The 12,851-nt window shown below is 44.9% G+C and overlaps 1 protein-coding gene across 1 annotated transcript in view; it reads left to right on the forward strand.

Annotated features, from left to right (window-relative positions):
• appbp2 (amyloid beta precursor protein (cytoplasmic tail) binding protein 2) overlaps positions 1-12,851 on the forward strand; it is a 95,844-nt gene that overhangs the window by 16,171 nt on the left and 66,822 nt on the right. Inside the window, exon 2 of the mRNA XM_070857167.1 lies at positions 8,570-8,658. Within this exon, the coding sequence (XP_070713268.1) occupies positions 8,570-8,658 (89 nt within the window). The remainder of the gene's footprint in view (positions 1-8,569; positions 8,659-12,851) is intronic.

Below are 12,851 nucleotides of genomic sequence, written 5' to 3' on the forward strand. Positions count from 1 at the left end.
CGCCCGTTCTTCCCGTGGGGTGGGGGGGGGGGAGGTGCCCGTTCTTCCCGCTGGGGGGGGAGGAGGGGCCCGTTCTTCCTGCTGGGGGGGGGGGGAGGAGGGGCCCGTTCTTCCTGCGGGGGGGCGGGGAAGGAGACAGTGAGAAGGCTGCAAGTGCTGATGGCAATGTGCTTTTATTAAAAAATGTTCAAAAATTAAACAGCTACAAAGAACTACAAAAATGGCCGAGTGCCAATGTTTCCTTCACACTGCGCGAACGCTCCAACGCGCATGCGCAGCGTTGCTGGCAGGAAAAAAACTAATTTAAATACTACCCGCCCCCTCCCACTTACAAAATCGGCGTGAGTGTAGGCTCCGCCCCCCCCCCCCCTCCCCGGGCGCCGCGCCAAACAGACAAGGAGCTGCAGAACGCTCCAGAATTGCGAGTTTTTTTTCCGGCGCCGTTTTAGGCGTGAAAAACGGGCGCCCAGCTCGGAGGGGCGCCCGTTTTTTATCGTGTGGAAACTTGGGCCCATTGTTTCAAGTCTGTGACACTTCATTAAGACTGGAAAGGTTTGAGATGTAACAGATTCTTAAGGAAGTGTATCGGTGCCGTTTCCTGCTCTCATCCTGAAGTAGAAAATTTAATTCACTTTGAATCCAATTTCCACCCTTCCCTCACCTACACATGGTCTATCTCCGACTCTTCCCTTCCCTTCCTCGACTTCTCTGTCTCCATTTCTGGGGATAGTCTATTGACAAACTCTCACTATAAGCCCACTGACTCCCACAGCTACACTTCCTCCTGCCCCGCATCCTGTAAGGACTGCATTCCATTCTCCCAGTTTCTCTGTCTCCATCGCATCTGTTCTGACAATGCCACCTTCCACAATACTGTCTCTGATATGCCTTTTTTCCTCAACCGAGGATTCCCCTCCACCGTGGTCAACATGGTCCTCGACTGTATCCGTTCCATTTCCTTAACTTCTGGACTCTCCCCTTCCCACATAGGGTTCCCTTTGTCCTCACCTTTCACCCCACCAGCCACTACGTTCAACGGATCATCCTCTGCCATTTCTGCCACCTCCAGCGTGATCCCACCACCAATCACATCTTCCCCTCCCCTCTCAGCATTCTGAAGGGGGACCGCTCCCTCCGCAATAGCCTGGTCCACTCCGCAATCACCCCTAGCTCCCCCTCCCCCTCCCCTTCCCATGGCACCTTCCCGTGCAAGCTCAGGAGATGCAACACCTGCCATTTTACCTCCTCCCTTCCCACTGTCCAGGGCCCCAAACACTCCTTCCAGGTGAAAGTGATTTATTTCTACTTTAAATTTAATATACTGTATGAACTTAAAATGGTACATCTCTGGGAACATGCTCCTCACTCAATGGTTCCTGAAAAAGACAAGTGAAAAGCAGGATTAGGAAGCTCTACGAGGGAGTAAAATTGGAAAAGGATTCTAACCTGAGCTCCAGAGTATCGAAGAGTATTACTGAAGGGTCCCGTCTATTATCTGCATTCAAGGAGAAATAGATATGTGATGTGACTTTGGTACTGTCTACCTATTGCTAATAAATGTGAATAAAGAAAAAATGGTTCCCATCAGGTCCCTCACATTTGTTAATGTACAAACCACATAATCATTAAAATACTCTTTTGGGCTGTGGTAAACATAGCTGATCTTTGCTGGCCATGTAACCATCGTTATATTGCGTTGTTAGCAGCATTCTTTGCTTTGCCAGAAGGTCAGATATATGTGGTTTCAGCTCCATTCAACACTAAGGAAACCCCATCTTGTCGCATTAGGAAAATGTCCAGGACTTGACCCAGGTTTATATGGTGATGGAGAGTTTGTGTGATGCTGTGGAGATTTTCTACAGAAACCAGGAAAAGGGGAGGGGTGGATGGAGGAGGAGTTTTGAATATAAATTAATTAGCTACTTAACAATTTTAAGGAATAGATTGCCACGTTGAATATTAATCCAGTTACAGTCTTCAAACGATAAATCATTTGCTGATTCATTGCAGGGGAAGAGAAATAGGCCTGGCAGTAAAATGCAATAGAGATTTAAGCGTGTGCCTGTCTTGGATAACAAAATGATTTGGATGGGCTGAATGACATTTTGTGCCCTATATTTGCGTTGGGCTTTTCATAACACCTTTTTTTGTTTATTATACTACAAGGAGTGTTCAGAAACTATATTGTTTACATCATCTCGAAGGCAGGAAAAAAGTGGCTCTTCTGCACTGTTCTTTACCCAAGTCTTAACACTCTCGTTGTATGTAACCACAAATTATTTCATGTAAGATATGACAATTGCAATTCTTTCTCGCAGTTTGCCACTAAGGGTCAATCACAGTGTACCAGGCCGAGAATCTAATCCTTAGCGTCCCTATTTGTTGAAGTTTAGTCTCCCTTGGCCAGTTGCATTTTTTTTTATCCCATATAGCAGGAATATAGAATTGACATAATTTAAAAGTAAGTATCAGGAATGAAACTTGTTCAGTTTCAAGCTTCTGACTTCACTTACTCAATTTGGGTATTCTAAGCAGTGACCATGAGGCTCAAACAGTGCAATATTTACATCTGAACACAGTTTATAGCCATAAATGCTTCTCATTCACCTTTTAAAATGTGTGGTGTGTAGATTACACATTTATTTTTAATTTGCATTTGGAACTTTTTGTTTGAGTGTCATTCATTTCTGACTGGGTTCATTAATCCTTCAATGAGATCATGCAATACTAATTGTTCATAATACTGCCAGTCTCCCAACAGATGCTGTTCATATAATTACATTAGATGAATGCAACATAATGACATTCAGCCATAACTGTATTTTGTTTCCATATTGTATTTAAGAGACTCTGAACTGAACTCTGTAAAGATATTAAATGATAGGTTGTTGCCTGTTAAATGTGTGATTTAACAACTTGCATTTAGTCCTTCAGATTATCAAAAGCACTGGGTCAGCCAATAAAATGATTGACTTTCTGCATGTATTTGGTTTCTAATGAAATTTGTAAAGTAGTTCTGTGTTGGACATTGGGGCGGGGGGTGGGAGACACGAACTGGCACTACAATTTTCCTTCGGGTTCTAAAATGGTTTACCTGGCGTGCACGCACACTTCTGATGCAAAGCATGCCCGACACCATCTTGGTAAAGGGGTTAGCACGCACTTAATGTCCATCGGAAGTATGCAGAGCAGGCCGATCATGACATGCTGATTTGGGCCAAGCGCTGCCATTTTGGAGCTCCACACTCCAGCTGACGCCCTCTCAACCTCGCATAGCTGAACATGCATTAAGCAGCATGAAGGACCCCCGCCAGCGCTATTTAAAGGCATCATCAATTACTGGTCAGTTGCTGTTTTATTTCTTCTGGCTGCTGTGATGATTCTACATGTTTCTGATGCTTTCCATAGTTGTTTCAAGTTTCAAACGTCTGCAGGGTTTGGTGTGACAGTGCTGAAGTACCTTTTGCTGATTTCAAGGCATCTGCACAAACCAGTTGCTCCCAGACATGGGTGCCCCAGTAAGCCTTCCTCTTGGAATCCAGCATAACTGGGCGAATGAGCAGAGGCCATGCGGAGCAAAACAAATTCTGAGAGATCAAGAAGGTGGAGAAGGGCTCTCGGCAGGAAGCCACATCCGCACAGGGTGTTCAGGAAGCAATTCTCTGACCTGAACCTCAGCGATAACCAATATTTGAGACACCTGTGCTTCACTAAGGAAGTAGTTACTGAAATCTGCCAACTGCTGCAGCCACAACTCCCAACCTCCGAGCAGGGCAGGGACCGCAATGCCAGTGGCCTCGAAGGTGACTGGCAAGGAACCTTTATGCATCTGGCTCCTTCCAGGCTGGAGCTGGAGATATTCGCAGCATCTCGCCGTTTGCAGTGCACTGTTGCATAAGGGAGGTCACTGAGGCTATCTAGTCAAACAGAGAGAACTTTATTTCATGCCCTCTTACCAGAGACAAGCAGGCAGAGTGAGCACGAGAGTTTGCAAGGTTTGCAGGCTTCTCCCATGATGAAGGATGCCATTGACTGCACACACATTGCTTTGCAGGTGCCACATGTCAACTCTGCCATGTAACGGAACCGAAAGGGATTCCACTAACTCAACATGCAGCTGATGTGTGACCATAGGCAGTGCATCATGCAGATCAGTGCCGTATCCTGGCAGCAGTCAGGATACGTTCATTCTGCAGCATTCTGCTGTGCCAGCTATATTTCAGCCACCATAACCAAAGGGTAGCTACTTGGTGACTAGGGCTATCCGCTGACGACATGATTCATGATTCCGATTCGCAACCCACGCACATGTGCACAGCATGCATACAGTGAGAGTCACGCTGCCACAAGAAATGCGATTGAGCAGATCATTGGCATCCTGAAGCAACTATTCCGCTGTCTGGACTGCTTTGGAGGAGCCCTGCAGTACCAGGCTAAGCGGGTCTCAAGATATGTGGTGGTATACTGCATGCTGCACAACCTTCACCACAGGAACTGCAGCGGTTCACGAAGGCAGCTCACCACCACCTTCTCGAGGGCAATTCAGGATGGGCAATAAGTGCTGGCCTTGTCAACGACACCCACATCCTGTGAACGAATAAAAAAAAATCTTGCCCTCATGAGGGGACAGCCCTTGCTGCCACTCTCAGGCGAGAAGCTGAGGAGCAGGAGCACAATGAGAAGGACGAGGAGGAAGAGGGAGACTACAACCCAGACAGCCACTTTCTGCCCGTGCTGTACTTGAAATATTAATTTGAGTGGGATACCAGTAACCTCAACCCAATTCACTAACAGTCCTACACTCCTTACCTTCCTTCTGTCATTGAGCGTCATATTGTCCTCTTGGCCACAATGCAAAAATAAAAGCCAACACAAAATACACATTCCAAACTAAATTTATAAATTAAATCATGCCATATTGCATACAAAATTAAAATAATCGCACTTGTGCATTCCCTTAGTTGCCTGTCTTCCGAGTACTTGCCTGTCCTAGTGCTCCAGGAAGCGCTACCCCAGTGGCTGCAGCTTTGCTGCTGGAAGGCTGCTGACTCATTGGAGGAGACTGCAGATGGTCTTGAAGATGACCTAGAGCAGTCTGGGCCTAGCAGGCCTGGCTTCAGATTGCACCTGGGCAGCAGCAGTCTGGACTGGCTGGCTGACCAGCAACAACAAGGGCACTGGCGGAGTAACAGGTGGGAGGACAAATGCTGTCTTTCTGAGAGAGGTCAGCAGGTTTGTGCTCCATGGAGCCACTGCCACTTTCCCTGGGGTGGCACCTCAGCAATTCTAGTAATCTGCTGGTGGACAGATTGCTGGACTACTGTGACGCCCTGGAAGTCACTGGTATCCACAGCCATTATGACAGCAGTCTGAGCTTCTGTTGCAGCACTCTGATGTTGGGTGCCTGCTGCTTGTGCTGCAATGCAAGCTGAGACATCAGCCATCAGACGCTGTGTCATGGTTGGTTCCACAAGTGAGTTGATGGAGTTGGCCACCAGTTCCATGCTGGAAAGGATAGGCTCCAAACTCTGTAAAGCCCTGTGACAAATTGGTGCCGGACTCCTCCATGCTCCTTGACATTAAACTCCGGCTTTCTGGCAGGCTTCCCAATGCACCAAGCATTTTGTTGTGTACACCTATCGGCCTTTTTCTGTAGCCTCATACGAGTCCCCTGCAGCAGAACACATGTGCGACACCTCCCTCTGGCAAGCTGGCACCTGTGCTATCCATGTCCCCTGCCCTGGCTGCAGCGCACTTGTGCCCGGTGTCTCATCATGTGCAGATCCCGCCTCTTGCTATTCTCTACGATACGCGCAGTGTTGGTATTTGAGCTGATGGCTGCTCGTGTGAAATTGAGTAACTCTCGTCGTCTTTGTCTTCTTGGTCTTCCTCCACTGCCTGGGCAGGTTGCAGTTCATCGGTATCGGAAAGGAAAGGGGTCATGGGTAAGATTGTGGTGAGGGAAGAGGAGAAAGTAAGAAATGCATGCTTTAAGCAGAAGATATTGTGGAATGTGAGCAGGAGGACTAGGTACGATGATACTGTCATCTTCAATGGATTCAGCCCCGCTTCTTCCCAAAATGGCCAGTACAGTTTCCTCCGTGGGGGTTAGAGCATGCAGGCGCGCCTCTTCCCCACCTCCCCTAACGGTTAGTTCCTGCTGCCTCCAATTGTGCACCACGCTCTCCTGAAAGAGAGGGAAGTGTGTCAGTGAGTGTCGTGCAGTAGTTTGGGTTATGTGGCTGTCATGGTTGAACAGTGTACAAGGCGTGGGGTGTGGGGTGTGAGGCTTGCAACAATGCTAAGTGTGTGAGGATGAGATGAAGCATATGAATGTTAGGTATGAGTTCTGATTGAGATTGTTGGTAGGTGAGTGATTGGAGTGTGGTGAGTTGAGCAGCAGCTGAGGCTAATGGTGCAATTGGTAGAATATGGCATTTGAAGATGCATTCACTGACCTTGACCACTTGTGTGAGGTCATTAAACTTCTTGAGGCACTGCATATAGGTACTTGGGACCAAACTCCTGGCATTGACCTCAGTATCTATCTGTTCTCACTGCCTTTTCAACTTGTGTCTCAAGGGCCCCCTGTGGATACAGGACATCACTTCTCCTTTCCACCTCCAGCAAGACTCCCAATGCAGTGTCGGAAAACCTCGGTGCATGCTCTCGCCCATGATCAGCTATTGTTAATTGTTGTGCATCACTATTCCCAATTATCGCAGCAGCCACAATGCACCTTCCCTTTTAAGAGGTGCAGGCTAGCTTTAAGTAATGCTGGCGTAACAATATTGGTATCCCTGCTGATGCGTGCAGACAATAAACAGTGGTGGCTGCATGCAGAAATCGTAATGAGCAGGCAGCAGGCCGACTTCATGCACCGAATGGGCGTGGAGTAATCGCGTATTATAATCCCCACGCCCGCTTTTGGGGTTATCCAATTTAGCCCCCAGTCTGTCTTAAGTTTCAGGTAAAACCTGATTTGGTTAAGCACTCTAATTTGCCTTCCTCCATTACTTAAGAGCAGATCCATAATCTCGGCACAAAAATTACTAGACATGCTCCTATTTCTGATGCCTTTTGCTGGCTTGTTCTCCTGTGCAGTTGGTTCTTCTACATAATTGCTCTCATTTTACCAGCCTTCTCCATTTAAAGGAAAATAACCATTTGTGGCCACAAGCATTATGTTCTAGCATGCTTTATGAATGGTCAGTCTTGTTGTCCAACATAAAATAAATTCTAGTGTGTTTTATGGCTCCCACCACTCCCACTCAAAACCATGTGGCTGCACAATTGTATAGTCAAGTGATCTAGTGGATGGGCCAAAATGGCTCTGTTCAATTACTGATCAGTATTAGTAAAAGTGTGATAGTCTTGGGTCTTGAGCAGCGTGAAACTTGTAGTAATGCAGTATTCTTCCAGTCCATTTTTGGAAAGTACATACCACACAAAAAATATGCTTAAACTTCAACATTTGTAGTGTATTTTATTTTCAATTTTTCTCTTTCCCTTCATCCTGAAGCGTGTAACTTCTTGTTTGGCTATGATTCCATGGGTGCCAGTATCTTGTCCAAATGATTATAGTTCATATGTGAACCTTGATGGTGGCTGTCAGCAGATACTGAACTGGAGAGGGCATCACAGCTAAGCCAGATCCTGTCCTCGCATGACTTCAATATGTATACATTTCCAGCAGAGATTGCTGGACATTGATCCAAAGTGAGAACCCTTGTGAATTGGTTGCCTACACACTTAAAATTACAGTCTTAAAATGAAATGTTGAAGCATTCCTATAGTAATTAAAAATGGTCTCTTGTAAAATTGTACATTCAGTCAAGGTTTTGATGATTCTTAAATGCAATTTACATGTAGGTTGTGGAGGTTTGCGATCCAAGTTATAACTAATTATCTTTTACAACCTATGACTTTTATGTGTTTACATTTGAGTCTTTCCATTTTGAGTGGTTCTGCAGTTTTCAGTCTTTGAAAAGTGCAATTTTTTGGTCAAAATCCATCTTGGAATGTTGGGATAGAAACATAGAAACATAGACAAAAGGGATGAAAGTCTTTGTCTTCTCACCATTTAAGGATCTGGATATAGACAATGGGTCAAATGGCCTCCTTTTGTGCTGTAAATTTCTGATTTTATGGAGCAAAAGTGGTTTGGGCATCTTAGTAGGCATAAATTGTGTCTAATTTGGTACGAAGTTGGCAGTCTCACTGTGAGACTATAAGGACACCTGGTGTAAAAAAAAATGAAGAAATGCCATGTTGCAATGGGAGCAGTATAGAGGAAGCAATAGACTGCATATAAGTGTGCTGTACCTGACCTAGGTGTGCTTGAATACTGGTTGCCCATATTTGAAAGTGTTCCATTCCCAGCATTAACTTCTGGCTGCAAAGAAACTTTGTACAACTGCTGCTTGTTATGTAATATGCAAAAGAATAAAAACAGTGGCAACTGGGGCATTGGACCAATATCGTTTCTTAAAAGTAACTAACATATGATTTGGATGCCCATAACAAGTGCTGTAATGGTTCTGACTAAAATCAACATTGACTTTTGCAGCTTTATCAACAAGGACGTCTATGCCAGCTGGGTGGTGAATTCTGTGAGCTTGAGGTGTTTGCGAAGGTACTTAGAGCATCAGACAAAAGGTAAGCGTACCTGATTCTATGTACATGTAAATGTTTATACTGTAATTTAATAAATTCATATGTAATTTCCCAGTCAATAGATTAAGTATTTCTGTGTGCCTCGTTTCTATCTGGAAGCAACAGCTGAGTAATGGGATTCCGAGCTTGAAATGTAGTGATCTGGAATTTCCGCCAATGTTCTTTCTATCCCATTTTCTTTCATAAACTCCATATACTTGGAATCATGGGCCGGTGTCAAAACATTCTCGCCACCATTTCCGGCTTCTAAGTATGTTGTCAAATTGAAGGATAAGGCTCTAACTTAACCTGCTCCTACAGGTATTATTGGTACTTTTGACTGAGTTTATTTTAGATCTGCTTTAATTATATATCCCTGGTGGGAAATGTGCAACCCAGTTCTATTAGTAAGATAGCTTGTACCTCAGATTTACAATACTTCTAACCATAATGTATTGGTGGCTAAATACAAAAAATGCTCTCACTCCTTACCCCTGCCAACTTTTTGCCCTGGCCACTTTTTCCTCCTTCCCTTGGAGAGTTATCCACCCCCTCTCCTTGGAGAGTTATCCACCCCGTCTCCTTGGAGAGTTATCCACCCCCTCTCCTGATTCACCCTTCATTACCAGAGCTTGTTCTTAGGTGGTCCTTGTGTTAATTTGGAGTAGAGCCTCTTGTAGAAATTCCTGGTGTTTTTGTTGGATTATAAATTCCTTTGTAAGATATTCAATTTCTATACGCATCACAGCAAAAATATCTTGCGTTTTATCGCGTCTTTAATGTAGAAAAATATCTCAAAGTTCTTTACAGAATAATCGATAAATGGGCACTGAGCTAAAGAAGGAGATATTGGGATGGGTGACCAAAAGCTTGCTCAAAGTGGTCAGTTTTAAGGAAGGAATTCCAGACCGTGGGACCCAGGCAGTTGAAGGTGTGGCCACCAATGGGGTGAAGGGAGGGCAGGATGCACAAGAGGCCAGAGTCCGAGGAAGAGTTGGGGCTGGATAAGGTAACAAAGGTAGGGAAGGTCAAAGCCACGAAAGGATTTAAACACCAGGATGAGAATTTTTAATTTGAGACATTGGGAGACCAGGAGTTAATGTAGATCAACAAGGACGGGGCTGATGGGTGAGCGAAATTTCACGCAGGATAGGATAGGAGCAGCAGAGTTTTGGATGGCCGACATTTACGGAGTCTTAGAGTTGACAAAAGCATAGGTGAGAGTTTCAGTAGCAGATGGATTGAGGTAAGGATGGAGGCAGTCTTCATGATGGACCATATAAGGCGATGTTTCCTCTAATTTGTTTTGGGGTGAGAAGTCCCTTTAAGAGGCTGCACGGCCCATTCAAATTCTCGCGCATGCGCGGTTTCTCGCATTTAAAAGCCGGTGAGCGGCCTGCGCGGAATCTCCAGTTGATTATAGGGACATATGCTCAGCTCGGGGTCAAATAGGATGCCGAATAGAATCCCAGAGTGTCTGCTTAGAGCTGAATCTGGGCTCAATATTCAGGACTCCATCAAGGAATGGAATAGCAGTGACGCTCGCACCACCTCTTAATGAGCACTTGTGACCTTCCCTCCCCTGCCCCAATCAATCCATCTTGCTAACTCCTCGTACTTACTACATTGTTAAATTGCACAATTAAAAAGTTAATGAAGCAGTCATTTTATTTTGTACTCGAACGTAGACTCCAGATGCACTTCCCCTCACCCCAGAAATGGCTTGTGGAAACATCCACTGCATGTGGTAATTCCACTGCTTGCAACACCTCAGTAAGCAAATGCATTGCCTGGTTTGGTACTGAGCCATGAAGATCAGGAAGATCAAAAATTTGATCTCTGGTCAGTGCTGAGTTAGCTGGTCTTATTGGGACAATGATGAGGGTGCTGCGTTACGGAGGAAAAGGTAATCAGCCAGAATTTCTGCTTTTATGCTCTTCAATGACTTTTTGCTGGATTCTTTGTGGGTATAGGTTGTAGGAGGACAGATTTGGGTTCAGTTGTGTCAGGTCCCTTTACCCCCCCCCCCCCCCCATTCAAGTAGCTTGGGTACACTCACCATGTGCTTTATCGTACATGAATGGCTACTCTGGTGAGCTGCTGCCAGTGGTGCCTAATCCAGAGTCTCAGCACTTGGGATAGGAGAAATAATGGCGTAGTGGGAGAGTTCTTCACTTAGACTCCAAGATATGTATCTACCTGAAGGAGGAGAGCTGTATGATTGCTTTCCATTATTTTATCTTTTAAACCATGTCAGTTTATTCATTTTCCTTTTTGGATTTATGTAATTTATAACATTAAAAAATAGGAGCAGGACTAGTCGATATCGATACACCTTTGAGCCTGCTCCGCCATTCAGTAAAAACATGGCTGAACTTTTACATCAACTCCACTTTTCCACCCTATCCCCATATCCCATAGTTCCCTTCGTGCCCAAAAATCTATTGATCTTCGTCTACAATATACTCATTGACTGAGCATCCACAGCCCTCTGGGGTAGAGAATTCCAAAGATTCACCACCCTCTGAGTGAAGAACTTTCTCTTCATCTCAGTCCAACCCCTTATCCTGAGACTGTGACCCCTAATTCTAGACTCTCCAGTCGTGGGAAACAGCCTCTGCATTTACCCTGTCAAAGGAGAGGGGTGAAGCAGACATTGCGTTCAGGGAGGAGGAGTGTGAAATATTAGATGAAATAAACATAGTGAAAGAGGAAGTATTAAGGGGTTTAGCAGTTTTGAAAGTGGATAAATCCCCAGACCCGGATTAAATGTATCCCAAGCTGTTAAGCGAAGGAAAAGAGGAAATAGCAGAGGCCCTGACCATCATTTTCCAATCCTCTCTGGCTTCAGGTGTGGTACTGGAAGACTGCTAATGTGGTACCTTTGTTTAAAAAGGGAGAAAGGGCTAGACTGAGTAATTACAGGCCAGTTACCTAACCTCGGTGGTGGGCAAATTATTGGAAAGAATTTTGAGGGACAGGATAAATCTTCATTTAGAAAGACACTTGATTGATCAAGGATAGTCAGCACAGATTTGTTAAGGGAAGGTCGTGTCTAACAAACTTGATTGAATTTTTTGAGGAGGGTAGATGAGGGTAGTGCGTTTGTAGCATATATGAATTTTAGCAAGGCTTTTGATAAGGTTGATGGGTGTTTTTGTGACTGGAAGGCTGTTTGCAGTGGGGTTCCACAGAGTTCGGTACCAGGTCGATCCATTGCTTTTTGTGGTGTACATCAGTGATCTAGACTTTGTCGAAATCTCGACCTCCGATAAATGACTCAGACACCTTCAGTCTGGCAGAAGTTTCTTTAATTTACTTGCTAGCAAGGGAAAGATCACACTCAGTCAATGGCTAAATGAACACCTCTGAAATGGTACAGTTTCACGAGATATTTATACAGTAAAACCCAAGTTATAGCCTCTCTCTGTGTATTGGCTCTGTCTTGCAGTCAGTGAATACAGATAAAGAGTTAATTACTACATCCTTGTCCTGACATGGTTTCCAGATATTTCCTTTTGTCAAGGTTATTAGTTGGCCAGCCGGCCATCACTCGATGAGAGTGAGGTAATGAGCTATTACCTGCATTGCATTGTGTCAGGATTGTCCAGTTTCCTAGTCAGTTATCTTTTTGCATCAAATGGATGAGGTCTCTACAAGAGATAATGGCTGGTGGTTTGAGTACTTCGAAAAGGGTGGGGTGGAGTGGAACTGGTGTTGTATAGACAATAGGAGAGCACCATGGGGGGTACTTGTCTCAGCAGGACTTGCCTCCTAGCTGTCTGGTGGCTATCAGCCATTTCAAGCCAGGTTTAGCTGTTTATGCAAGCCGGCTGCTTTATGCAGAAATTTCTGGAAGGACCAGGATCTATTTTGTTATATATTGCAAAGGGCACAAAAATACTGTGTGGTATCAGCTTAGATAAAAATACATTTCCACAACTTGAATATAGAGGGTATGATTAAGAAGTTTGCAGATGATACTAAAATCTGCTGCGTGGTTGATAATGAAGAAGAAAGTTGTAGACTGCAGGAAGATATCAATAAACTGGTCAGGTGGGCAGAACAGTGGCAGATGGAATTCAAACCGGAGAAGTGTGAGGTAATGCATTTGGGGAGGGCGAACAAGGAAAGGGAATCCACATTAAATGGCAGGACACTGAGAAGTGTAGAGGAACAAAGGGACCTTGGAGTGC

Source organism: Pristiophorus japonicus, chromosome 16 (genome assembly GCF_044704955.1).
Source record: "Pristiophorus japonicus isolate sPriJap1 chromosome 16, sPriJap1.hap1, whole genome shotgun sequence".
Taxonomy (NCBI): Eukaryota; Metazoa; Chordata; class Chondrichthyes; family Pristiophoridae; genus Pristiophorus; species Pristiophorus japonicus.